The sequence below is a fragment of the Caretta caretta genome, chromosome 2 (genome assembly GCF_965140235.1).
Source record: "Caretta caretta isolate rCarCar2 chromosome 2, rCarCar1.hap1, whole genome shotgun sequence".
Lineage (NCBI taxonomy): Eukaryota > Metazoa > Chordata > Testudines > Cheloniidae > Caretta > Caretta caretta.
This window is the reverse complement of record NC_134207.1, coordinates 147,932,879-147,960,753: the sequence shown is the minus strand read 5'-3', so window position 1 is coordinate 147,960,753 and position 27,875 is coordinate 147,932,879. Positions and strand designations below refer to the sequence as shown.

General features: G+C 43.0%; 1 protein-coding gene across 3 annotated transcripts in view; it reads right to left on the bottom strand.

The window, feature by feature from the left end:
- LOC125631976 (sodium-dependent neutral amino acid transporter B(0)AT3-like) overlaps positions 1–27,554 on the bottom strand; it is a 116,206-nt gene extending 88,652 nt beyond the window's left edge. For 2 of the 3 annotated variants that reach the window (XM_048839510.2, XM_048839512.2), the window contains exon 1: positions 27,235–27,554. In XM_048839510.2, the coding sequence (XP_048695467.2) occupies positions 27,235–27,394 (160 nt within the window). In that variant the 5' untranslated portion in view covers positions 27,395–27,554. The remainder of the gene's footprint in view (positions 1–27,234) is intronic. The other variant, XM_075125478.1, reaches the window with a different exon arrangement.
- Positions 27,555–27,875: the final 321 nt, after the last annotated feature.

Sequence of the window (27,875 nt, the reverse complement as noted above, 5' to 3'; positions counted from 1 at the left end):
AATCTAGTGAGGAGGGCTTTAAACTAGGTTCAGTGGGGGAAGGACACCAAAGCCTTGGGGTAAGTGGGATACTGGGAGGAAGCATGAGCAGGAGAGCATGAGAAGGGAGGGCTCCTGCCTCATACTGAGAAAGCGGGACAATCAGCGAGTTCTCTTAAGTGCCTATATACAAATGCAAGAAGCCTGGGAAACAAGCAGGGAGAACTGGAAATCCTGGCACAGTCAAGGAATTATGATGTGATTGGGATAACAGAGACTTGGTGGGATAACTCACATGACTGGAGTCCTGTCCTGGATGGATATAAACTGTTCAGGAAGGACAGGCAGGGCAGAAAAGGTGCGGGAGTTGCATTGTATGTAAGAGAGCAGTATGACTGCTCAAAGCTCTGGCATGAAACTGCAGAAAACCTGAGAGTCTCTGGATTAAGTTTAGACGTGTGAGCAACAAGGGTGATGTCATGGTGGGAGTCTGCTATAGACCACCAGACCAGGGGGATGAGGTGGACGAGGCTTTCTTCCAGCAACTAACAGAAGTTACTAGATCGCAGGCCCTGGTTCTCATGGGAGACTTCAGTCACCCTGATATCTGCTGGGAGAGCAATACAGCAGTGCACAGACAATCCAGGAAGTTTTTGGAAAGTGCAGGAGACAAATTGTCTGGTGCAAGTGCTGAAGGAACCAACTAGAGGCAGAGCTCTTCTTGACCTGCTGCTCACAAACCGGGAAGAATTAGTAGGGGAAGCAAAAGTGGATGGGAACCTGGAAGGCAGTGACCATGAAATAGTTGAGTTCAGGATCCTGACACAAGGAAGAAAGGAGAGCAGCAGAATATGGACCCTGGACTTCAGAAAAGCAGACTTTGACTCCCTCAGGGAACTGATGGGCAGGATCCCCTGGGAGAATAACATGAGGGGGAAAGGAGTCCAGGAGAGCTGGATGTATTTTAAAGAATCTTCATTGAGGTTACAGGGACAAACCATCCCGATCACATCCCTAGAAAAGAATAGTAAATATGGCAGGCAACCAGCTTGGCGTAACAGTGAAATCCTTGCTGATCTTAAACACAAAAAAGAAGCTTACAAGAAGTGGAAGATTGGACAAATGACCAGAGGGGAGTATAAAAATGTTGCTCAGGCATACAGGAGTGAAATCAGGAAGGCCAAATCACACTTGGAGTTGCAGCTAGCAAGAGACGTTAAGAGTAATGAGAAGGATTTCTTCAGGTATGTTAGCAACAAGAAGTCAAGGAAAATGTGGGCCCTTTACTGAATGAGGGAGGCAACCTAGTGACAGAGGATGTGGCAAAAGCTAATGTACTCAGTGCTTTTTTTGCCTCTGTCTTCACAAACAAGGTCAGCTCCCAGACTACTGTAAGGCTAATGTAGTGCCAATCTTTAAAAAGGGGAAGAAGGAGGATCCTGGGAACTACAGGCCAGTCAGCCTCACCTCAGTCCCCAGAAAAATCATGGAGCATATCCTCAAGGAATCAATCCTGAAGCACTTACATGAGAGGAAAGTGATCAGGAACAGTCAGCATGGATTCACCAAGAGAAGGTCATGCCTGACTAATCTAATCACCTTCTATGATGAGATTACTGGTTCTGTGGATGAAGGGAAAGCAGTGGATGTATTGTTTCTTGACTTTAGCAAAGCTTTTGACACGGTCTCCCACAGTATTCTTGCCAGCAAGTTAAAGAAGTATGGACTGGATGAATGGACTATAAAGTGGATAGAAGGCTGGCTATATAGTCGGGCTCAGTGGGTAGTGATGAATGGCTCCATGTCTAGTTGGCAGCTGGTATCAAGCGGAGTGCCCCAAGGGTTGGTTTTGTTCAATATCTTCATTAATGATCTGGTGGATGGTATGGATTGCACCCTCAGCAAGTTTGCAGATGACACTAAACTGGGAGGAGAGGTAGATACACTGGAGGGTAGGGATAGGATACAGAGGGACCTAGAGAAATGAGAGGATTGGGGCAAAAGAAATCTGATGAGGTTCAGCAAGGACAAGTGCAGAGTCCTGCACTTAGGACGGAAAAATCCCATGCACCGCTACAGGCTCGGCAGCAGTTCTGCAGAAAAGGACCTAGGGGATACAGTGGACCAGAAGCTGGATATGAGACAACAGTGTGCCCTTGTTTCCAAGAAGGCCAATGGCATTTTGGGATGTATAATTAGGGGCATTGCCAGCAGATCGAGGGATGTGATCGTTCCCCTCTATTCGACATTGGTGAGGCCTCATCTGGAGTACTGTGTCCAGTTTTGGGCACCACACTACAAAAAGAATGTGGAAAAATTGGAAAGAGTCCAGCGGAGGGCAACAAAAATGATTAGGGGGCTGGAACATATGATTTATGAGGAGAGGCTGAGGGAACTGGGATTGTTTAGTCTGTGGAAGAGAAGAATGAGGGGGTATTTGATAGCTACTTTCAACTACCTGAAAGGTGGATCTAAAGAGGATGGATCTAGACTGTTCTCAGTGGTAGCAGATGACAGAACAAGGAGTAATGGTCTCAAGTTGCAGTGGGGGAGATTTGGGTTGGATATTAGGAAAACCTTTTTCACAAGGAGGGTGGTGAAGCACTGGAATGCATTACCTAGGGAGGTGGTGGAATCTCCTTCCTTAAAGGTTTTTAAGGTCAGGCTTTGCAAAGCCCTGGCTGGGCTGATTTAGTTGGGGATTGGTCCTGCTTTGAGCAGGGGGTTAGACTAGATGACCTCCTGAGGTCCCTTCCAACTCTGATAGTCTATGATTCTGTGATTGGGAGGGGTCTTGAAGAAGGGAGAAGTAGAGCTCCATCTGAAAACACACGTGACACAAGCAGTTGGTGGATGTGATTGCAGGGCCATTGGCTATTATCTTTGAAAACTCATGGTGATCAGGGGATCTGATTTATCTCGGACAACTGATTAAAAAATCCCTGACAACATTGATAAAATTATAGAACCCCCCCCCTCGAAGAGTAACCCTAATAAATGAGCATACCCCAAAGTAATGGGCAAATCTGGTGACACCCCATCTCTCCAGGGCAGCATTCTACTACCTTCATTATAAAACATTCTTTATTTTCCTGCAATCCCCTGTCTCATTCACTACTCACTTTCTGGGATCTGACTGGCTGTGGAGGTGGACAAGACTGTTCCGTTGCTTTTTCCTTTGGAAAGGGCACTGGTGCTCAACCAGCTGGTCCTGTCCATGCTCTCACACTGGTTCAACACCCTAAGCCTGCCCTCAGAAACTCTGGCTAGTCTCCAGAAGATCCTGGAGCTTTTCTGGCTAGGACTGCACTTAAAGAACATAATCTGTTTAATTTATCAAAACTAAGACTGAAAGGTGACTTGATTTGTATATGTACATTCACAGGGAGAAAATAACATCTATGAAAGTCATCTTTAATCTAGTGGAGAAAGGCAAAACAGTGAATGGAAACTAAATACAGACAAATTCAAATTAAAAATCAAGGCCAATTTTTTTTAACAGTGAGAGTGAGTGAAGATTGGAACAAACTACCAACAAAGTGGTAGATTCTCCATCTCTTGGAGTCTTCAGATTCAGACTGGGTGCCTTTAATCAAATTCAAGTTACTGGGCTCAATACAGGGGTAATGGTGAAATGTAATGGACTGTGATAAACAGACTTGGTTATCTAATTGTTCCTGCTGGCCTTAAATTTTCTATGAATATACACTTACATGCACTATAGCCAGATACGTGTACAGTGGGATTTAATTTCTTCCAATTTTATGCACACATACCTAACCTGTTGCTTCCTTAGGAAAAAGGTCAGGGGTGAAAGTAAAATACAGCTCTTATCAATACAGGTCCCACTCTTTCCCTCCGGAAGGGGAGGGGCCTCAGGCAGAAGGGGCGAGGCCAGGGCTGGAAGTAAGTTACATTTCTTACCCGTACAATCCAAACACAAGCAACCCACCTCTCCTATATACTTCATGGATCCCTCCCATTGTGTGACTTAGCTATAGAAAATAAAGCTACTATTACTACTACCAGTATGGTCTGTAATAAAACTTTACTTTTGGAATAAGCCAGAAAACTCACTGTCACATATTTCTCCTTGTCCTCCCTCCTCCTCCTCCAGCCAGGCTGCTGATGGGGCTACGCTCCCTGTTCCCCGGACCCCCACGCTCAGCAGGGGCTGCAGGGGCTCCCCTCTAGCTTGGAGCAGGGAGAAGTGGGATTGGCTGAGGGAGAAGCCTCCCCAGGTAGCCTGCTGTCTGCATAAGAATAGTTTAAATTTAGCTGTTCACTCTGCAGATTCAGGGCTATTTCTGGCTTCCTTGTTAATTTCACTCAGGGTTGTTGCTGGCAGCGGGGGAAGGGGCGTTGTGTGAGACCAAGGCAGGGGCAGAATACAATAGCCATTTTACTGCACAGCTTAAATCTAGAGCTAATAAAAGCCAGTGGAAGGGGAAAACTCACTGTCACATTGGTTTCTCTCTCCCTCCTCCTCCAGCCAGGCTGCCTGACTCAGCTAGGCTCCCTGTTTCCCCGATTGCCCCCCCCCACTCAGCAGAGGCTGCAGCGGCTCCCCTCTAGCTTGTAGCAGGAAACAGGGGGACTGGCTGAGGGAAAAGCCTCCCCAGGATGCCTGCTGTCTGCATAAGAACAGTTTAAATTTAGCTGTTCACTCTGTGGTCTGAACTGAGGAATTAGGGGCTATTTCTGGCTTTCTTGTTAATTTCACTCAAGGTTGTTGGGGCGGGGGGTACCAAAGCATGGGCAGTTCTTTTCTACCCCCTGGATGAGGCGATCTTCAATAATATAATACACAAAAATACAATCAAAATCAGGATCCATTTCCAAGTTCAACTCTATCCCATTATCTCCCCAGCAGAGGATCATGGTTGTGACGTCCAAACTGCTTGCAGATCCTCTTTGAAATATTACTGTTAAAAAAAAAAAAACATGGAGAACATGGTGGGAAGATGTGTTCTGATGATCAGGGTTAATTTTGGGTAAAGCAATTTTGATTAAAAAAAAAAACAACTAAAGATTCACAGGGAAAGCAAATAGCCCCATAGACAAAACCACAAAGGGACTGGAGGGGAAAACTGGATATTCAGGGAAATTATTGTGCCTCCTTTGAAAGAAATAATAGTTTTCATTCTACCCTCTCTATATATTGAATTAAACACCTGAAATGTGCTTAGGACATAGGGGCTCAGATTTCTTTTTGTTTTGTAGGTGTCTGTGTCCTGCAGAGTGGGAGACTGAAATTGACAAAACTTTCTCTAAGTATTTTGTATATTTCATGGCAGCTCTTCTAGTTGTCCTTCATTCACCCGTCTTCCCCTACTAATAGCCACATATTGGTGTGCCCCCTGCACACTTGCAGCTCAGGAACTTCTGCTTAATGTGTGCTGCTTAATGGCATCTTGCCCCTGGGGGGCTGTTGGTCCAATTCCTACACTGAAGAGCTATCTTTTCCGAGAGATCCATCCATACTGGACATATATATTTAGAACATACCTGGAATAAGAGTAGATTTAGATCTGTCAAGGAAGACAAGAAGATTTTGTTTTCACAAGAAGACATTCATGTGGCTGTTCCAAAGTTAGCTTTTGAGTGCCATACCGCCACATGGTAATTGCGCGGGCTTGCTTCTTATTGGTCAACAGCTGGAGGACAGTAAGTGGGGGAAAAAATGCCGCCTAAGAAGATACACTTTCAACCGACCCTAACAGGTATGTTTAAAAGTAAAAGTGAGGAAATGGGGGATTGTCAGTCAAAAAGAACAGCAACAAATGAAGAAGCTGTAACTAGTCATCCACAGGGAAAAAATGCTGACACTTTTACACCTTTGTCATGTGGTGAGCTGCAGCCACCACAAAGAAAGGAGACAAATGAAACTGCTGAATTGCCCTGTAAAAAAGCTGATACTCCACCACCATACCCAGCTGTGTGGTCAAAAATTCAATTTGAGGAGTTCAAAAAGAAAAACTACTGGCTTTTTGCTTCGGCGGTAAACTTGGGTGCACAGTATGTCATGACGTTTCAGATTTGAAGCTCCATTCTGCAAGAGGGGTTAACATCTCTCCAAAGTGGGCCTCTTGTGAAATATCCTCATATGGAAAGAATAAAGAGACAGAGCTGTCTTCCCTTCACAAAAAAATAAACGAACATAAGAAATCTGCAGTTCACATGGAGGCTGAAAAAATTCAAGCCATGGCTAAAAAAGAAACTCTTCTTAATCTGAATGCTAAAAGTGAAGAAGCAGCATTTGAAACTACTGCTCGTGTATTCCAAACAGCCTACTACATTGCCAAAACAAATCAACCCCTCAGTGACCACGAGATCCTTATTGATCTACAGCAAATCAACGGAATTGAAATGGGGCATTTGTTGCATAGTAGAACAGTTTGTGTAGACATAATCAATCATATAGCCACTGAAATGAAAAAGAGAATTGTCAACAAAATCATCAACAGTAAGGCAAAAATTACAGTATTTGTTGATGAATCAACTACTCTTGCTGGAAACTCGACTCTCATCATTTTTTTCAAAGCCAGTATAGATGGAATTATGAGGCCTCTTACATTTCCTCTGGACTTGTTAGAGCAGCAAAGCACAACACCAGCAGCCATTAAAGGGGAAATTTTGAAATGCTTGCTGCGTTGTGGGTTCACTAAAGAACTGTTATTGGAAGAGATGATCAGCTTCTGTAGTGATGGCGCAAATGTGATGTTAGGAGTCAAAGCTGGTGTTGGAAAACTACTACAAATGGACTTTCCTAATGTGCTATTATGGCATTGTCTCAACCATAGACTGGAACTTGCTGTTGATGAAGCTTAAGAAGTCACCGGAGGTAGAAATGACTGTAAGGCCTTTTGGGATGCATTATATTCCTTGTACAGTCAATCACCAGAAAGCTCTTGAGAACTGAGTGCTCATGCCAATGAATTACCCATTGTACTTAAAAAAATCGGCAAAATATTCAATTTAAGGTGGGTGGTGTCAACATGGAGAGCAGTCAATGCAGTGTGGCAAACATACCCTGCTTTGGCAAAACACTTTGAGACGGCCTCACAAGACCTGTCAAGAGTCGGAAGCGAACGTATTAAATTTTAAGGACTACATTCAAAGCTGTGTTCTGTAAATTTCACCAGAAACCTTTCGTTAATGCTGCATGTGCTGACAGAACTGAAGAACTTGTCCAAGATGTTACAAGAACGAGACATGACCATTCCAAAAGCAGACAATCTAATGCAAATATACATCAAGAGAATCGAAAACCTAAAAACAGACCCAGGAATTCACTCTGAAGAAGCTCAGAAGGCTGAACAATCCATGATGTTCAAAAACAGCAGATTAAACGGTGCTGGAAAAAGCCCCAGAATCAACTCGTCTCAATTCATTCAAGCAGTCATTGACAACGTGAGGACAAAACTCTTCACAACTGCCTCAAACAAAGCCAATCAAAGCACACGTGAAGAAAGGGCTTCCAATTATAAGGACTTAATTAACAATTTGTCAATTTTGAATCCTGAAAAATGGCACGAGAATCCAGAGAATCCCTACTTTGGAGAAAAGGAAATAAGAGCATTGGCTGATCAACTGAGAATCAATCAACAAGAAACACACTTGGGATTTGTTGAATTCAAGGCTTCTGGAGGAAAAAACATTCCTGGTAAACTTAAAAAACTCGTCCTTGCAGTGGACACCCTTGCTGCAAGCAACGCTGACTGCGAAAGAGGATTCAGTGCGATGAACAACATCATTACAGTGAAACAGACTGTACTTACCACTCATCATGTGGCGGGCTTGCTATTCATTTCATGTGTGGGACCTCCTTATACTTAGGGGAATGCCATATGTGAAATTGTGGCTTGCAAAGGGCAGACGTGCACCACATTCATCTCGAGGCATGGCACGACAACAGAGAGAGCAGCGAGATCAGCTTATGGCCCAATGTGGGGAGTTTCTACAAGGATGCTTTGCTCCATCTAGTCCTTCCCAGGGATGCCCCTTTCTTGCCCCCATTGGCTAGCCATCTCACACCTTCCACATGCCAGGACTGAGACAGGGACTGGGGCGGCTTTGCTGTGGGTAGTGGTTCCCCTTGGAGCTGCAGCCCCCTCCTGCCACCTGCTATCGCTTGTGTTGTTGCTGCTGCACGCCCCCCGGACCTTTGTCTCCTCCCCTGCCTCCTAGGTGGCTCTCTCCTGCAACCTGACAGAGTAGCAGTTGCTGAGGCTGGAAGTTTTCCTGTGGGCACCATTAAGCAGCAACCCAAAAGCTGGGTGTCCACAGGTGCGCTGACAGTACCCAGCCAGACCTTGCCTCTTGCAGAAGTTCCTGAGGTGTTAGCTGCAGAAACACTGTCTCCCCTGTCCCCCCACCACTCAAAAGGGCACTGGCGCCCTCCCCATGGGCTGCACTCCTGGAGAATGTGCCTGGCCACTGCAATGGGTGGTCACTTGCTTGCATAAGGACAGCAATACATACAGTATGTATGTGTATGAATGTGTCACAAACGATGCAGCTGCAGCCTGCCGCTGACCAGCAGCGACCCCAGCAACCAACCCCTGTGGACTGCTACCTGCAGAGAGCCAGCAGGTGCCACTGGGCTGGGTCTGCCAAGGAGTAAGTAACCAAGGCAAAACCACAGCCAGCCAGCCAGCCACTGCGCCATGCCCACCAGTGCCCCACTTTCCCTAGATGCTCCCTATTTCCTAGCAAGTCAGATATCAAGGATTGTTTAATCTCCCACCCAAGCACATAAAAGTGGGCACGGGGTACACCAATGGGTGGCTATTAGTAGGGGAAGACTGAGGTGAATGAAGGGCAACTAGAATAGCTGCCATGAAATATACAAGATACTTAGAGAAAGTTTTGTCAATTTCAGTCTCCGCACTCTGCAGGACACGGACACCCACAAAACAAAAAGAGATCTGAGCCCCTATGTCCTAAGCACATTTCAGGTGTTTAATTCAATATATAAAGAGGGTGGAATGAAAACTACTATTTCTTTCAAAGGAAGCACAATAATTTCCTCTGAATATCCAGTTTTCCCCTCCAGTCCCTTTGTGGTTTTGTCTATGGGGCTATTGGTAACACTGGGCACTACTCTAGGTAACTCAGGAGGATGGAAGACCACGAGTGTCGATGAAGCCCTCTTGCTCTAATTCCAGGCAAACTGAAGCCCCTCCGTTCCTTGAACTTTCTGTAACCCTGCAAAACTATGAAAAAGCTAGCACACAAACAGACAGGTTTGCACACAGCTCGCTAGCCAAAACCAGCTTTGGCCAAAAAATCACATAAATAAAAAAAAATGTTGAACAAAAACTAGTAACAAATATAACCAAATAAGGCAAGTCTCAAGCAATGCTAATAAAGAAAAATATAACTGACTGCTTTAGCTAATTGGCTACGGTATTGTACGGGGCAACAGGTAATTGGTTGTATATGCTTGTGTAATTAAATTAAAAAAAGGTATAAATTGTATAATGTAATCTGCATTCGGGGCTGCAGGATTTAAAACAGCTCAGTCTCCTTGCACCATATTTAAAGCTTCAAATAAAACTCTCTTCTTCTCCACCCCATTGTGGTCATTGGTGCAACACATACCGGGCAATGAACCCACCTGTTGCTTGCCTCGGGCACTCTGTGCTGGCAACAGGTTTTGGCGCCCAACGTGGGGCTCGAGGCTGCTATTTAGCCTTGCCTGGACCCCTCCTGGCGGTCAACGGATTGTGGCGACAACTGACGCCCAGTGTGCACCGGTGAGTTCATCGGGAGGCGTCAGAGGAGACGCAATTTGCTCGACCCCGGAGGGCACAATGGTGCAACGCGCCCCTATAATGGAGAAGTGACTGCGGGCGATGGTGAGGAACCGGTCCCCTGGAAAAGGTAAGAACAGTCCAGAAGTCTGGACTTTCTCTGTTAAAACCTGGGGACGCCCAGTGTCGTCCGGGAATATGGGACAGGGACAGAGTAACACAGGCAGGGCAGAGTGCACGCCCCTAGAATGCATTCTAGCAAACTGGAAAGTGTTTGAATCAGATCCAATAACAAAAAACAAATTAAAAAGGTTCTGTATAGTAGACTGGCCTCAATATCGGCTAGAGGACCAGAAACGGTGGCCACCGGGAGGGTCAATTAATTATAATATGATCCTCCAATTAGTCCTGTTTTGTCAGCAAACGGGTAAATGAAATAAACATCTGTATGCGCAAGCATTTATGACTTTAAGAAATAAAACAGATGTTCTACAGAGATGTAATTTGACTCCAACAAGACCGGTAGTAACTAATGTTAGCCCCCAGAACCTCCCTAATGTTGTAATGGCAGATTCGGTGTCCCCTTCGGCCCCAACACCCCCACCTTATAAAGGTAGGACACCTCAGGTTACAGAGATTGCCCCCTCGGTGGGACTCTATCCTTTGATTACCGAGACTGTTGTGGCTTGCCCAGGGGCAGATGGGTGCCAGGCCACCACTATGCAAGTTTACACCCATGTGCCATTCAATCCAATAAACTTAGCAGCTTTTAAAACACAAGCTGGGGAATTCTCAACGAACCCAAGCCGGTTTATTTCAGTCTTCGAGGGGTGCCTCAGTAGTCACAATCCAGACTGGGATGACTGTAATATCCTCCTAAGAACCTTGTTGTCTGAGGTGGAGCAAAATCAGGTTATAGCTAAGGCAAGGAAGGAGGCATGGCAAAGACACAAAGGAAATCCAAATAATGTCCCCGCTGCCGCAGACGTGGTCCCCCTAGCAGATCCCAGGTGGAACCCGAATGACCCCGTACACATGACCCGTCTCACCTCCTATAAGGAGTTACTTTTGCATGGATTCTGACACTCGGCTGTCCGACACAACAATTGGGCCAAACCATGTAAAATAATACAAAAACCAAAGAAAAGCCCGGTTGCCTTTTTACAGTGCATTCAGAATGCCATTCGGCAGAATACTAACGCAAACCCCGATGACCAGGCAACCGAGGCAATTATAAAAGGCATTTTTACCAGCCGAGCAGCCCCCAACATTAAAAAAAAGTTGCAAAAAAAAAAACTTAATGGGCATGACTATGGCACAAATTTTAGAAACTGCAAACCAAGCTTATAGCCTAAAAAAAAAGGCAATGTAAAATACTGGTAGCAGCAGTGCAGGCTGGCACAAAAAAAAAAAAAACAAAAAACCCTGGAATGGTAGCAGTGGACAGGAAAGAAAAAACCAAGGACGAGGACGCAGGAGAGACGGCTAAGTCGCAACCAGTGTGCCTTATGCCAGAAAAAAAAAACACTAAAAAAATAAATGCCCAAAAAGGAAGCATGCCCCCATAATGGCAGCGGTGGAGCAGGAATAGAGGTGGCAGGGGAGACAGACCGCCCTGCCCCTGGAACCCTGAGTAAAAATGCAGGTGGAAAGCTCGGATATAAATTTTTTAGTAAACGCTAAAGTGGCACAAACTGCCGTAAACCGACCCCTTTGGTTGCCGGTAGCAGATTCCCTTATCGTGGTGGGCACCACAGGCAGAGGCACCAAGTGCCCAGTGTATGTCCCAGCGAAATGCGCTTTAAGAAACAGAACTATATCCCACAAGCTGGTATACCTCCCCGACTGCCCAACGCCTCTGCTGGGATGGGATCTGCTTTGTCGCCTAGGCGCCACCCTGCATTTTACTAAAAATAAAATAACCTTACCTTACCCCCCAAGAATGCATGGATCATGTCCCTTGCAGTTAAACCCTCAGCTATGCAAGCCCCAGAATGAAGCCAGTGGAAAGACCAGGTGTACCCCCTAGTGTGGGCAGCAGGGGTCCCAGGAAAGGCCACCCACCAAACCTCCGTCAATGTTCAGCTCATGCCAGGGAAAAGCCCAGTGCAAATCAAACAGTATCCAATAAAAAAAAAAGCCAGAAAAGGTCTGCAGGAGCCTATAGACCAATTCCAAGCATACGGCATCCTGCAAGAATGCCAGTCAGCCTGGAACGCTCCCATTCTGCCCGTACAAAAGCCTGATGGCACGTATCAACTGGTACAAGACCTACGGGCGGTAAATAAACAGGTTAAGACTCTGCACCCCCTTGTCCCAAACCCGTATACATTACTGGCTTCTATAGGGGGACAGTATACCTATTTTTCAGTGCTCAATCTGAAAGACGCTTTCTTTACCATTCCAGTTGACACCCCATCTCAGGAGATCTTCTCCTTCAAGTAAAAAAACCAAAAAAAAGTTAAAAAGCAACTTTGCTGAACAGTGTTAGCCCAGGGATTTAAAAATTCCCTCACCCTCTTCGGCCAGGCTTTAGCCAGGAACCTAAAAATGTGGAACAATAAGAAGGAGGTCCTCCTTCTGAAATATATAGACAATTTGTTAATTGCCACTGTGGGCCTATCCCCCTGCCTTGAAGCCACCGTGAGCCTCCTAAACCATATTGGGCTCCAAAAATATTGGGTTGCACAAAGTAAGGCTCAAATTGCCCTCCCAAAAGTACGGTACCTAAGGTTTCACATATGGCAAGGGGAGCGCCAGCTTTTAAACAAAAAAAAAACCCTATATGTCAAGACGCTACCCCAAGTACTCGTAAACGGCTCATGGCCTTTCTGGGTATGGTGGGTTTTTGCAGGATATAGATCTCAAAGTTTGGACTATAAACTAAACCATTATATGACTGTGTCAAGGGAACAAATCACGACCCCTTTCACTGGTCCCCAAAAGCCAACAAGGCATTTAAAATCTTTTAAAAAAAGCTAATAAAAGCTCCAGCCCTGGGTCTGCTGAATCTCTCTAAGCCATTTCAGTTGTATATACATGAACAAAAAGGGGTAGCCCTGGGAGTGCTAACCCAGTTGTTGGGAACCTGTAAACGTCCCATGGCCCATTTTTCCAAACAACTTAATCAAGTTGCCAAGGGCTGGCCAGCATGTTTACGGCAGTCGCAGCCACCTCCCTAGTACTTAAGGAAGCCAAGAAGCTAACATTGGGGGGGTCATGCAAGTGTATACTCCCCATGTGGTCCGAGCCCTGCTAAACACCAAGAGTGGGCTCTGGCTCACCCAGGCTCGGATAGCTCAATATCAGGCTAAGCTGTTAAAAAACCCCGAGGTCACCCTGCAGCCTTGCCCCTCCCTTAACCCAGCCACCCTTTTGCCAAAAACAAAAACACAAAAACACAACTGTTTAAAAATTATAAATGCCCAATACTCCAGCCACCAGGACTTAAAGGATCAACCCCTCCCAAATGCAAATTATAAGTGGTACACTAATAGTAGCAGCATTGTCATAAATAAGCAAACGAGGGCGGGTTATGCTGTCGTGACCCTCCATGATACCATGAAGGCCGAAGGGTTGCCCACCGGGACCTCTGCCCAGCTTGCTGAGCTAGTAGCCCTGACCCGTGCGCTCAAACTGTCAAAGGGAAAGCGGGTCAACATTTTTACCAATTCAAAATATGCTTTTGAAGTGCTACATGCTCATGCTGGCCTGTGGAAGCAAAGGGGAATGCTAACGGCCCAAGGTTCCCCAGTCAAGTACGGGCCCCAAATTCTCCAGCTCCTAGAAGCCATACAACTCCCCTCAAAAGTAGTGGTGGTGCACTGTAAAGCCCATCAAAAAAATCAAGACATGGCCAGGGGCAACGCCCAGACAAACAAAAAAGCCAAGCGTGCCGCCACCTTGACTCCACTAGAAACTAAGGATGCCCACATGCATGCCCTTATCCCATCAGTGGGGGAGCTTCCGACCCCTCAGTACTCTGGAAAAAAAAAACTAGCTAACAAACTCGGTCTTCAAAAAAAAAAATGGCTTCATTTCCCCCCCCCCCCGCAAAATATCCTCCTACCAAAGAGCTTGATCCGGCCAGTACTGCAGCAGCTACACCAAACCACTCACGCTGGCAAAGAAGCCCTTATCCAGCTAATAAAAAAATACTAATTGGCTTCTGGACTCCAACCCCTGGCTCCCAGATACAAGCTGACTGTTTAGTCTGCCAAAAAAATAACCCTTGGCTGGGACATCCAGTAACACCAGCTACCTGAAACCCAGGCCCCGGACTAGTATGGCAAATAAATTTTACTAAATTTCCCCGGACCCAAGGGTTCAGATATCTCCTTGTCTTGGTGAATCGATTCAGCGGATGGCCTAAAGCCTTCCCATGCTGTAATTGCACTGCCAAAACAGTGGCCCTCAAATTCGTTAAAAAATTTATTCCCCGCTTCGGACTGCCCCAATGAATGGAATCTAACAATGAAATGCACTTCACATCACAGATCATTCAAAACATCTCAGAGGCCTTACAGATCCCCTGAAAACTCCATACGCCATAAAGACCGCAGGCCAGTGGCGTAATAAAGGGTACCAATCAAACCCTTAAGCGACACCTCTCAAAAGTGTGCCAAGAAGCCTCCCTGCAATGGCCTGATGCTCTGCCCTTTGTCCTGCTCTGCGTCCGCGCTCTCCCAAAGGGTAAATTAGGGCTTAGTCCCTTTAAAATTATGTTTAAAAGGGCATAGCCTATAAATGAGACACTGGTTCTAGCAAAAAAATAAGAAATAAAGTGTAGTTTTTTGTCTCAGTATATGTGCTCTCTGTCTGCTGTTCTCTCTTCTCTCCACAAGTATACCAAAGACTTCCAGCCTCTTCCATTGAATGCCCCTGTCCACTCCTTGCAGTCAGGTGACTCCGTGCTTGTTCGTACCTAAAAAAACAAGCCTCTCCAAAAAAGTAAAAGGGACCCCACACCATCCTGCTGGTTTCCCACACAGCAGCAAAGGTCAAAAAACACAAAAACTAAATCCATCACTCTTGCCTGAAGGCGGTGCCTACTCCTCCACCAGCAGAACGGTGGACCATCCAGCCCATCACCACTTCACCCTCCAATAATCTCAAACTCAAATTATTGTTTAAAAAAACATAAGCACGGGGCGGGGGGGGGCTAAAGGGGCATATACACCATAAGGTCCCTCATAGTGAGTGTCATTTGCCTAGTATTCCCCATATCTCGCTCTCTAAAAAATAAATAAAAACCGTTAACCTAAATGTAAATACCTATAAGGCCCTCAAAATAGCCTTTGCCCATAAATTTAATCTTTCCAACTGCTAAATATGTTTCCAGATCCCCTACCATGCGGCCGGCTTCCCTTGAAGGGCGACCCCCCACAACTGGTCAGACCTCTGTAACCAATAGTTAAAAGCAAACACCACTCAGTTCAAACACAGCCTACTTTAACAAAAAACTGTACTAAAAAGGCCAAGTGTAGCAGCAACACTAATCCCTGGAAACCCTACTGGAATGCGACCCATCCGCCCAAATCCAAATCCAGCTATGCTCCGTCCCGTTGGGCCTCCTTTGTTATCGCCAAAAAGCCACTGCTAACCATACCTAATTCTCTGGTAATAGTACCTGTCAGTTTTATTTGTCCCCTTCCGCAAATACCACTATCCCTCTATTTAATAGTGCTTGCCAAAACACAGGCAAAGGGCTTCAATATTATACCCCCTTAAAAGCCGCAGTCAACAAATTAAGCCACAATGGCATGGTAGCTAATTAACAGTCCTTTTATGTCTGTAGTAACTCAGCCTATAAATGGCTACCCCACCACTGGCACAAAAGCTGTTATTTGGAATACCTTACCCCTCCCCTTCGGGCCATGGCCCAACTCCCGTCGGGCTGTCCCCGGCATCAGCAGTCCCTGTATGCCACCCCCGTACCCATTAATAAAAACAATAAATTCAGTATAATCCTTCTCCCAGCATATAAGGTGGGTAAATTGGCCAAGCTCTATCGCCAGCTCTCTGCATTCCTCACCAAGTTCGCCAATACCTTAGCCATAAAAAGGAGCCTCAACACGGAACTTTATCAACTCCAATTGTTGTCCCTGCAAAACCGCCAGGCCCTAGATTACCTTTCAGATGCACAGGGCGGGGTGTGTGCCATTATTAAAAATACATGCTGTACGTATGTCCCAAAAAATTCACAGAATATTAACAAGCACATCCTGTCAGCCAAACAGGCTCTTAACTAGTAAAAAGCCCAGAAAAAAAAGCCCACTATTTTTGACTCACTCTGGGGATGGCTGCCTGACCTGGGGGGAGGCATTGTTAGTCTCCTGTTCACAAGTGCCGGGTTGTGTATTATCACTCTCCTCTTGCTTGCCTGTTGTAAGGCACTCATATATAAACTTTGTGCCTCCCGCTCCACAGAAACCCCATTATATCCTCTTGTTAAGAATTCTAACTCCTCAGCGCTTAATCACTTGTTGTCCTTAAAATATAAAAAAACTCAGTCACAAGCTTATTAAGTGTACTCAAAGAAGGAAGTTGTTGGTAACACTGGGCACTGCTCTAGGTAACTCGGGAGGGTGGAAGACCATGAGTATCGATGAAGCCCTCTTGCTCTAGGCCCAGGCAAACTGAAGCCCCTCCGTTCCTTGAACTTTCTGTAACCCTGCAAAACTATAAAAAAGCTAGCACACAAACAGACAGGTTTGCACACAGCTCGCTAGCCAAAACCAGCTTCGGCCAAAAAAACATATAAATAAAAAAAATGTTTAGCAAAAACTAGTAATAAATATAACCAAATAAGGCAAGTCTCAAGCAATGCTAATAAAAAAAAACATAACTAGCTGCTTTAGCTAATTGGCTACGGTATTGTACGGGGCAACAGGTAATTGGTTGTATATGCTTGTGTAATTAAATAAAAAAAAGGTATAAATTATGTAATGTAATCTGCATTCGGGGCTGCAGGATTTAAAACAGCTCAGTCTCCCTGCGCCATATCTAAAGCTTCAAATAAAACTCTCTGCTTCTCCACCCCATTGTGGTCATTGGTGCAGCACACACGGGGCAACAAACCCACCTGTTGCTTGCCTCGGGCACTCTGTGCCAGCAACCAGGGCTATTTGCTTTCCCCTTGAATCTTTAGTTGTTTTGCAAAATTGCTTTGCCCAAAATAAACCCTGATCATCAGAACACATCTTCCCACCATGTTCTCCATGTTTTTTTTTTAAACAGTAACATTTCAAAGAGGATCTGCAAGCAGTTTAGACATCACAATCATGATCCTCTGCTGGGGAGGGAATGGGATAGAGTTGAACTTGGAAATGGTTCCTGATTTTGATTGTATTTTTCATGTATTATATTATTGAAGATCGCCTCATCCAAGGGGCAGAAAAGAACTGCCCAGGCTTTGGTACCCCCCACCCCAACAACCTTGGGTGAAATTAACAAGAAAGCCAGAAATAGCCCCTAATTCTGGGTTTAGACCACAGAGTGAACAGCTAAATTTAAACTGTTCTTATGCAGACAGCAGGCATCCTGGGGAGGCTTTTCCCTAAGCTAGTCCCCCTGCTCCCTGCTACAAGCTAGAGGGGAGCCGCTGCAGCCCCTGCTGTGGGGGAGGGGAACGGGGAGCCTAGCAGCGTGGGGCAGGCAGCCTGGCTGGAGGAGGAGGGAAGAGAGAAGCCGATGTGACAGTGAGTTTTCCCCTTCCACTGGCTTTTATTAGCTCTGGATTTAAGCTGTGCAGTAAATGCCTAGCCTTGGTCTCACCTTCCTCCCCACCCTCCAACTGTGAATGAAATTAACAAGGATGCCAGAAATAGCCCCAATCCCAGTCTGAACCAGGGAGGGAGCGGCAAGTTTAAACTGTTCCTATGCAGACAGCAGGCATCCTGGGGAGGCTTCTCCCTCAGTCAGTCCCCCTGCTCCCTGCTACAAGCTAGAGGGGAGCTGCTGCAGCCCCTGCTGAGTGCGGGGGTTCGGGGAAGCACTGAGCCTAGCCCTGTGGGCAGCCTGGCTGGAGGAGGAGGGAGAGAGAAACCAATGTGACAGTGAGTTTTCCCCTTCCACTGGCTTTTATTACCTCTGGATTTAAGCTGTGCGGCCAAATGGCTATTGTATTCTGCCCCTGCCTTGGTCTCACACAATGCCCCCTCGCCAGCTGCTAGCAACAACCCTGAGTGAAATTAACAAGGAAGCCAGAAATAGCCCCTCATTCCCTGGTTCAGACTGGGGAGTGAACAGCTCAATTTAAACTGTTCTTATGCAGGCAGCAGGCTACCTGGGGAGGCTTCTCCCTCTTGCTCCCTGCTACAAGCTAGAGGGGAGCCCCCGCAGCCCCTGCTGAGTGTGGGGGTCGGGGGAACAGGGAGCCTAGCCACGTGGGCAGCCTGGCTGGAGGAGGAGAGGGAGAGAAACAACAAACAAATTTGACAGTGAGTTTTCCCTTTCCAAGCTTTTATTAGCTTTTAGTTTGAACTTTTTGTTCTGCAGCCAAAAGAGGTGAAAGTAAGCCAGTACTGAATGCTCCACTTATTTGCCAGTACACTACTGCATCTTTTTTTACCGGTACTCCATACCAGACCGGACCAGCTTACTTTCACCTCTGAAAAAGGTACACTTGAATTTTAACCTCTCTCTTCCCGTACAGTAAAATGGAGGCCTCCTGAGTCTCAAACTTGGCCAGAAGCAGGAGCAAGTTAGACATCTATTCTACCTACAATAACTTCATAATTCTCACTTTCAAGATCTAACCCATTCACTGAAACAACTAATGAATTTCATATGTATAGGTCATATTTCACTGCTGAGAATATAAGGAATCTGTTTTATTCCAGATACTCTTGTATTTTGTGACAGCTAGTTCAAAATCAGGCCAGAGGATAAGGTAGGCCATAGGGATTTCTAAAGCAGTTGTTTGGGTGCAATGTAGCACTGCGTCCCTAATGGGATTTGAATGCCAAGGTGAAAAATGTGACTTTATTTCCCCAGAATAAAACTTGCTGTTTGCATGAATGGTAATTTTTTTAAATTCATCCTGTAAGGGCACATGCCTGGGCTTAGGTGTAGTAGTAATAGTTGATATGACCCATAAGCTCTCTTACTGAGGACTTTTGCTTGAGGCAGACATACCTATGGTAGGCTATAATCAGAAATAAAACACTGCACCAAGATGCTGTTAGACTAGCTACTTCTTTTCAAGTCCTACATATTTTCCAAATCACAATACATATTTGTTATTTAAAAAACCTTTTTTCATGTGTCAATTTTAAGTTCCAAAGTACATAACAGGGTCTTTAAAAATAATCCTTTACAATCCCAGTTGCCAGGGATCCTGTCTGTTTACCTGCTATTACTCTGGCAAACAGCATCCATATCTATTAGTCATAGCAAGTAAATAACTTACTTAACTCAGGCAATAAACCCAAATAATCACTAACGACAGAGGGTGATAAAAGTTTCAGCACCGATATTGTGTTTTTCTCTGTGATTGCAAATGTACTGAGCTGAGTGTGTTAGACCCAAGTTACTTAGTAACACAAATTGCCGTGAATAAGGTTCAGAGGTCTGATGGAAAGCAATTGACATTAATCGAAAATATGTTCCTGCTTTTTATACCTTGTTTGGTAGAGCACTTAAAGATGAGGAAAAATATAGCCTCTGATTTCCAAACACTTGAATAAAACCCAAACCTGAACCACTTGTGGGAATTGCAGTTTATGCCTTGGAAGGCACTGTGCCTCAGGGCCTGTCTATGCCAGGTTCAAATTAGGCTACACTGCACGGGTGCATTGCAGCTACACTAAGGGTTTATAGTGTTGTACCTACATTGGCACAGATATCCCCAGGATAGACTGGCTTTGAGGTACAATGCTTTACAGGATTTCGTATGGCCAAGTGCATTCCTTGCTCAGGGCTGGGTTTGAAAGATGAGATTTTTTTCAAAAGTACATAAATGGGATTTATGTTCCTAAATCATTGAAAGTCAATGGGACTTGTGCTTCTAAGTTGTTTGAGTGAGTGCTTTTGAAAATCCCACCCAAAGTCACATTTTAGTCTGAAATTAACAAGACTTAAATAAATCAATCTAGCCACGTTATTTATTTATCTTGATAAACCTTGTGGCCATCATTTTTTTTCACTATAATCTGCAAAACATCTTCTAATTTCTACTTTCCAGAATAAATAATCTTGGGAGTTTCTGAATGCACAAGAAACACCTAGTTTGTATAATTCCTTATTATAAATAGTCAGGGGCATGGAGGGCTCATAACCTAAAGAGAATGAAGGTAGTAGACAACAGGAAGAGGGGCACCCAGCCATGCCTCAGATGGAGCAGCAAATGGTAGGTCAGGTGCTGTGCAAGGCCACACCATATCACCACACCTTTTTTAGTCTCATGACTTTATCTTTCTTAAGGTAAAGTAACCAAACTGGAACTTCAAGTGTGGAGCACTGATTACAGTTCAATATAGTAGAGCTTATTCACCACTGTAACTTTGTGTCATTGCTTACAACAATGCAAAGTGGATATAAATTACTACATAATTATATCATTTTATACCAACTTTGCACTGGTGTAACTATGGAATTGCAAAGCATCACATCTCAATATTTTTCAATGCCTTTTAAAAATATCTAGCTCACTCTACTTTTTTTTTTCTGACTGCTGCTGTGTGCTGGGTAGACAACATAAGCACTTGGGAATTGTCAGACTTGATGAGAATAATGTTCCAGCTAGTTCAATAGCCTGCCTCAGTGACAGCGACCAGTACCAGATGCTTCACAGGAAAGTGAAAGAAACCCCTAAGTAGGCAGATGTAGTATAACTGCACCCCCAAAGAACCCTAATTCTAATCCCTAATACTTAGAGATTGGTGTAAACCCTGAAATATGAGGTTTTATATTCCTTCCAAAATTTTGTTAGCATTAACTACGAACTCAGGATATTCTTGTTAACCACATAAAATGTCTAATTCCTTTTTGAATCTTGCTAAGTTCTTGCCCTTAATTATATATGGCAATTAGTTCCACAGTCTAATTGCACATTGTGTGAAAAAGTATTTCCTTTTGTCAGTTTTGGATTTGCCACCTTTTAGTTTCATTCAATGTCTTTTTGTTCTTGTGTTATGAGACAGAGAACAGAATCTCCCAACCTATTATCTTCTGTACCATTCACTATTTTATATCCTTTTTATGCCCCTCTTATCCACTCTTTTCAGTCACTCTTCAGATGAAAGTTTGTCCACGTCCCTAATAATTTTTCTCACCCTTTTCTGGACCCTCTCCAGTTTGGCAGTATCTTTTTTGCAAGGGAGTAACCAGTTCTGTACATAGTACTCAAAATGAGTTTGTACCACTGATTTATGTAATGACATTATAGTATTTTCTGAAGTATTCTCCATCCTTATGAATCCTAATATCTTATTTGTTTTTTTGACCACAGCTGCACATTAAGCTGTCTATAATGATGCCCTGGTCCCTTTCCAAAGTTGATACTATTAACTTAGAATCCTGTAAGGTGTATATTTTTTCCCTTCAGTGTGCATTACCATGCATTTTTCATCATTGAATTTCATTTGCTGTTGTGCTGCCCATCTACCTAGCTTGTTTAGGTCTCTCTGAAGTTACTCATAGGCCCTTTGGATATTGTTTAACCTAAATAACTTTATGTAATCTGCAAATTTTGCTATTTTACTGCTCAACCCCCTTTCTAGATCATAAATAAACACACTAAACAGCACTAGACATAGTATGGAAACTTAACGCACCCCGCTGTTAACCTTTTCAATGCTCACTACAGGGGTGTGAATTCTAATGCACAACCAACGTGTTGCACAGTAACGGGCCTGTATAGATCCTGCTGGCATAAATGAAAAGTTTCCTGTTATGAGTTAATATAGTACGGTTTCAATGTTAATGATAGTGAGCACCAGCAGGGTCTACATGGATCAATTAGTGTGCAACACATTGCTGGGCTTTAGAATCACACACCTCTAGTACACGCTGTCACACCGTGTACACAAGCCCTTTGCTTCCTGTCTTAGCCAGATACATGACAGTACTTTATCTCTCATCCCATGATTACTTAGTTTCGTTGGTAGCCTATTTTGAGGGACCTTGTCAAATGCCTTGTAAAGGCTAAATAAATAATGTTAACTGATTCTCCTTTATCTTCTACTGTTTGATATATTCAGAGAATTCTAATCGTAGTTAAATGCAATGTCCCTTTGCAGAAATAGTGTTGGTTAGAGGCCACCATATCATAATCTTCCATTTGTTTTGTTTTCTATTTTTAAATGTTTCAACCAATTTGCCAGATACAGCTATAAGGTTTACTGGCTTGTAACGCCCCAGAGCACCCAAAGGCCTTATTAAAAAAGACATCATCTCAACTGAGGTATCCACAATGGCTCTTAATGTGTTTTCCTCAGAGGATCCTGCAAGTTCAGGGCCTTTTGTTGTATGAATTCAGTTATTTTTGTCAATGTGCATTGTTTGACATTTATGCAAGTTTATAATTCTGCCATTTTTCATAGTTGTCCTAATTATGTTTAAATTAGTGAAGAGCAAAAAACAAAAGGTTTAGAAGTTCAATTTGGAATCTGAAAAATTGGTTTATAAATCTCAGAATAACGGACTTGCTTATAACATTTTTACACTTCTGCTTCTAGTCCAAAATTGAACCATGAAATGCAGAGGCATATGAAAATGTATTTCAGCTGAAAGATTTTCTTTGGATTTAGTTCAATTCAGGACAAAGATGTTATTTTTTTTCCTTGCAGCAGATTGTGAACAGTCTCTCTTCAAAAAAAAAAAAAAAAAAGAAAAAAGAAAGAAATATAAATTTTTAGATGTGACCTGTGTAACCAATACAGTGATGTTTGCAGTGAGCCTGAAACAAAACCTCTGAGGTGTGAATGGATCCATTCATTTGAGTGTTAATGCAGGTGTGAATGATACTTTTTCCCAGTTTATCAAAGCATGTAAGAAAGGAAAGGAAGTTATGAAGGGTAACGGAGTGTACACTGACAGATCATACATTTTGGTGTACAAGTGGATGAGTATTGAATCATTTTTTTTCTCCCCATAACTGAGATGGAACCAAGCCCAAAGGGTTAGCCTGGTGTCTGAGTCCCATTTAGGGAAAAACTCAAGCTGGAGGCCAATAAGAGTCCATGGCAGGATATGATTCATTAGAGAAAAAATTATTCAATCACTGCCACACAAGTGATTTTTAAATGTTATTGCTAAGTACTGCTATTGTAAACTTGGGAAAATAATATTCTGGTTCATTTTTAAATAATAAAATAACTAAGATTCATAGATTTTTAAGGACATAAGAACAGCCATACTGTGTCAGAACAATGGTCTATCTAGCACAGTATCCTGTCTTCCAATAGTGGCCCTTGCCAGATGCTTCAGAGGAAGTGAACAAGTCAGGGCAATTATTGAGTGATCCATCCCTTGTTGTTCAGTCCCAGCTTCTGGCAATCAGAGGTTTAGAGACACCCAAGCATGGGGCTGTGTCCTTGACCATCTTGGCTCATAGCCACTGATGCACCTATCCTCCATGAACTTATCTAATTCTTTTTGGAAACCAGTTATACATTTGGCCTTCACAACACCCCCTAGCAACAAGTTCCACAGGTTGACTGTGTGTTGTGTGAAGAAATAATTTCTTATGTTAGTTTTAAATCTGCTGCCTATTAATTTCATTGGATGTCCCCTGGTTCTTGTGTTATTGCGGGACAAAATAACATTTTCCTATGCACTTTCTTGTCACCATTCATAATTTTATAGACTTCTGTCATATCTTCCCTTAGTTATCTCTTTTCTAAGCAGAACAATCCCACTCTTTTTAATCTCTCCTTGTATAGAAGCTGTTCCATACTCCTAATCACTGTAGCTGACCTTCTCTATACCTTCTCCAATTTTAAAATATCTTTTTTGAGGTGGGGCAACCAGAACTGCACACAGTATTTAAGGTGTGGGCATACCATGGATTTATATAGTGGCATTATGATATTTTCTGTTTCATTATCTGTCCCTTTCCTAATGTTTCTTAACATTCTGTTAGCTTTTTTGACTGCTGCTGTACATTGAGCAGATGTTTTCAGAGAACTATCCACAATGACCCAAGAGCTCTTTCTTGAGTGATAAGAGCTAATTTAGACCCCAATATTTTATATGTATAGTTGGCATTATATTTTCCAATATACCTTATTTTGCACTCATCAATATTGAATTTCGTATGCTATTTTGTGGTCCAGTAACCCAGTTTTACCTTGCTCCATTGTGAAAACTGACCCATGACAGCTTACTTTGCTTACAAGTCTTTGGTGTGGGGCTTTGTCAAAGGCTTTCTGAAAGCCCAAGTACAATATATCCACTGGATCACCCTTGCCCACATGCTTGTTTATATCCTCAAAGAATTCTAATAGATAGGTGAGGCAAAATTCCCCTTACAAAAGGTGTGTTGACTCTTCCTCAACATATTGTGTTCATCGATGTGTCTGATATTTCTGTTCTTTACTATAGTTTCAATACTTTCTCTGGTACTGAAGTTAGACATACCAGTCTGTAATTGCCAGAGTTGCCTCTTGAGCCTTTTTTTAGAAATCAGTGTTGCATTAGCTATCCTCCAGTCATCTGGGTCAGAGGCTGATTAATTTGATAGGTTACATAGGTTGGCCTCCTGCATGACACAGGCCATAGAATTTCAATGTGATTCTTGAATCAAGCCCATAACTTTTGGTTGAGCCAGAGCATATCTTTTTAGAAAGATATCTAGACTTGATTTAAAGACTTCAAATCACAGAGAATCCACCATATCTCTGGGGTGTTGTTCTAATGGCTAACAATCCTTACTGTAAAAAAAAAATGTTTTAATCTAAATTTGTCTAGTTTCTGCTTCTAGCCATCACACCTACTACTTGCATATAAATCATCAGTAAGTCACCTCTTAACCTTCTCTGTGAGCTACTGTATTGACCTTTTTAAGTCTCTCACTGTAAGGCAGGTTTTCCAGACCTTGAAGCATTCTTGTAGCTCATTTTTGCACCCTTTCGAATTTTTCGGCTTACTTTTTAAAAGGTGTGCGTACTGTGATGTTGCACTCGATATGATTCTGTGAAGGTGTGCTGGTGAGTGTGGATGTGGTGTGGCTGGAATGTGCTTCGTGTGGAGGATCTCTTGTGGAGTATCATTGCAGAGTTTGTGATCTGCTGAGTGTGGTCATCCTGTTTGTTGTGTAAATGTATCACTCTTGTGTCTGAAGCTGGAAGTGTGAAGTGTGGCTCTGAGGTCCTATTGTGATTATGCAGGGTGTGGGCCATTGGTGGTGGTTTGGAATCTTGATGGCTCCCATCAGCCAGGACAATTGTGAGTCAGGCAGGAGGAATGAAGGCTTGGAGTCTCACAGGAGATGTGGCCATGTCACCTGGTGCTGGGGTCCATCTTGAACCTGGTGCTTTTCCATTGGGGGGGACGGGACCCAGAGAGATGGAAAAGATTGTGCCCAGACTAGGAAGGCATCCAGTCTGTGAAAGAAACTTATTGAAACATCTCTGAGGGTGAGATTTTATCTGTATTCAGTTTTATTACTGTATTGGGTTTAGACTTGCATGTTTTATTTTATTTTGCTTGGTAATTCACTTTGTTCTGTCTGTTACTACTTGGAACCACTTAAATCCTACTTTCTGTATTCAATAAAATCACTTTTAACTTATTAATTAACCAAAGTATGTATTAATACCTGGGGGGGGGCAAACAGTTGTGCATACCTTTCTATCAGTGTTATAGAGGGGGAACAATTTATGAGTTTACCCTGTATAAGCTTTATACAGGGTAAAACGGATTTATTTGGGGTTTGGACCCCATTGGTAGTTGGGCATCTGAGTGTTAAAGACAGGAACATTTCTTAAACTGCTTTCAATTAAGCCTACAGTTGTTAGGGGACATGGTTCAGACCTGGGCCTGGGTTGAAGCAGCCTAGCGGGTCTGGCTCAAACCATGCAGGGCACTCAAGTCCCAAGCTGCCAGGGCGGGAAAACAGGGGAAGAAGTAGTCTTGGCACATCAGTTGGCAGCCCCAAGAGGGTTTCTGTGATCCAACCCGTCATACATACCATTTCAAAAATGGTCTCACTAATGCTCGATTTAGTTGTAATAACACCTCCCTACATTTACTTGATAGTTCTCTGCTTATACTTCCAAGTGTTTATACTCTTAAACACTACATTGCATTGGAAGCTTACATTCACTTAGTTATCCACCATGCCACCTAAATAGCTTTCTGAGCCACTTGTTTCCAGAGTACCCCCATCCTATAAGTGTGATCTACATTCTTGGTTCTCAGATGTCTGATCTTGTATTTAGCTCTACCAAAAGGCATATTATTCAGCTAAACTTAGTTTACCAAACAATCCTGATTGCTCATTTAACACTCCGTGTTTTGTGTCATCTGCAAACTGTACTGGCATGGATTTTATACATTTACCAGATGTAAGCCATGTCCACTCACCGTGGCACTATATTCCCTTCTGGTGGGGACTAAATCACACAGACATTGGTGAGCCTTCTACAGCCTTAGCATAGGATAGCTGAATCTTTCAGCTGAGGTAGTAGTGGATATTAAGATCCAGAAGTCCTAGGTTTGATTCGCTGATGAGGATGATGATCAACCCAAAGGCATCAGCATTACACAGGTTATTGAGAAAGATATTGAATAACATTGCCCAAAACGAAATCCCTGTGTGACCCCACAAAAAACACCTCATTTTATGATGATTCTCCAGGTGCAGTTACTTTTTAACAGTTGGGAATCCACTTAATATGGGCTACATTATTTTTGTGTAGTATTAATTGTGCAATACTAAAATCAAATGCCTCACAGAAGTATGAGTACATTATGTCAACACAGTTGCCCTTTTCAACTTGTATTCAGACCTTTAATATCCAATAGTGAACAAACATTTCTTAAAATAATTTAAAGATATATATTTAAAATACAATTTTATTTTACTTATAATTTAGAATTTTAATTGAGTTGTCTTTTGATGAGGCATGGCATTACGAAGCAATTGGTTTAATTTTCCTAAAGAAAGGAAGCTTTCAAAAGGCCTTCCAGACACTTTTCCAAAGTGTCACTTTTTATTTCAGCTCATAGAACCAAGTTTAAATCTGCTCTGATGGCACAGCTGTAATAATGAGAAATTGTTTGCAAAAAGTTTTAACACTGATTTTTCCTAATTCATGATTACTGTAAAGTATTCCTAGTTTGTGGACATTTCCTAAATCAATATATCTTTTTAAAATATAATTTTCACACAGTGAGAAAGCTATTCTACTTTGTGGAAAAGGTTACATTAAAAAAGCAAAAATAGAATATTAGATATTAACATATTTTCCCTGCCCATTCATGCTTTATATATACCGTTAAATTAGTATTCTATGTTTAATTTCTGACAAAGATCCCAACTTGCTCTTACCTCCTCCATATATTTGACACAAGTATGGAAATCTCCAAACATTTCCCAAGCCTACTGCAAATCCAACACAGCTTAAAATATACTGCAATTTATTATCCCACTTCGGTCTGTCATCTTCTTTAAGAACTTCAGGGATATCCAATGACTGAGCATTTGACATCCTTACAAAGTGTGGTATTCTTTTATCCTCCTGTTTAACGAATAGGGGGAAAAAACTTTATATAATTCAGAGCCTGGCTCTTCTACAAGTTTTATACGAGGAGAGTCTGAAGATTTCTGGAAAAGAGGTGGAGCTTTCATCACTTTACATCACCCAAAATTTATGAGTGTAAGGTTTTGCAATTTAAAACCAATACTGGGAATGATTGATATGTAGAGGGAGCTATCTCTCTTGCCCTTTTTTTGTAATTTTCTTCTTTATTTCTAGAACACAGAGAGATACTGTTAATTGGTAACTCAGGGTCAAATAGTTTGTTTTCTTTGTAGATTCCTATTAAACCTCTGGGTTCTCAGATACTTTACAAAAGTTTTGTCATCTGAAAACAAAAAATATCTTGCAACATTCAGATCACATTAATATAATAAAATATTTTAAAAAGTGTTTCTTAAAAATAATCCTAAACAGCTTTGATCAGAAAAAG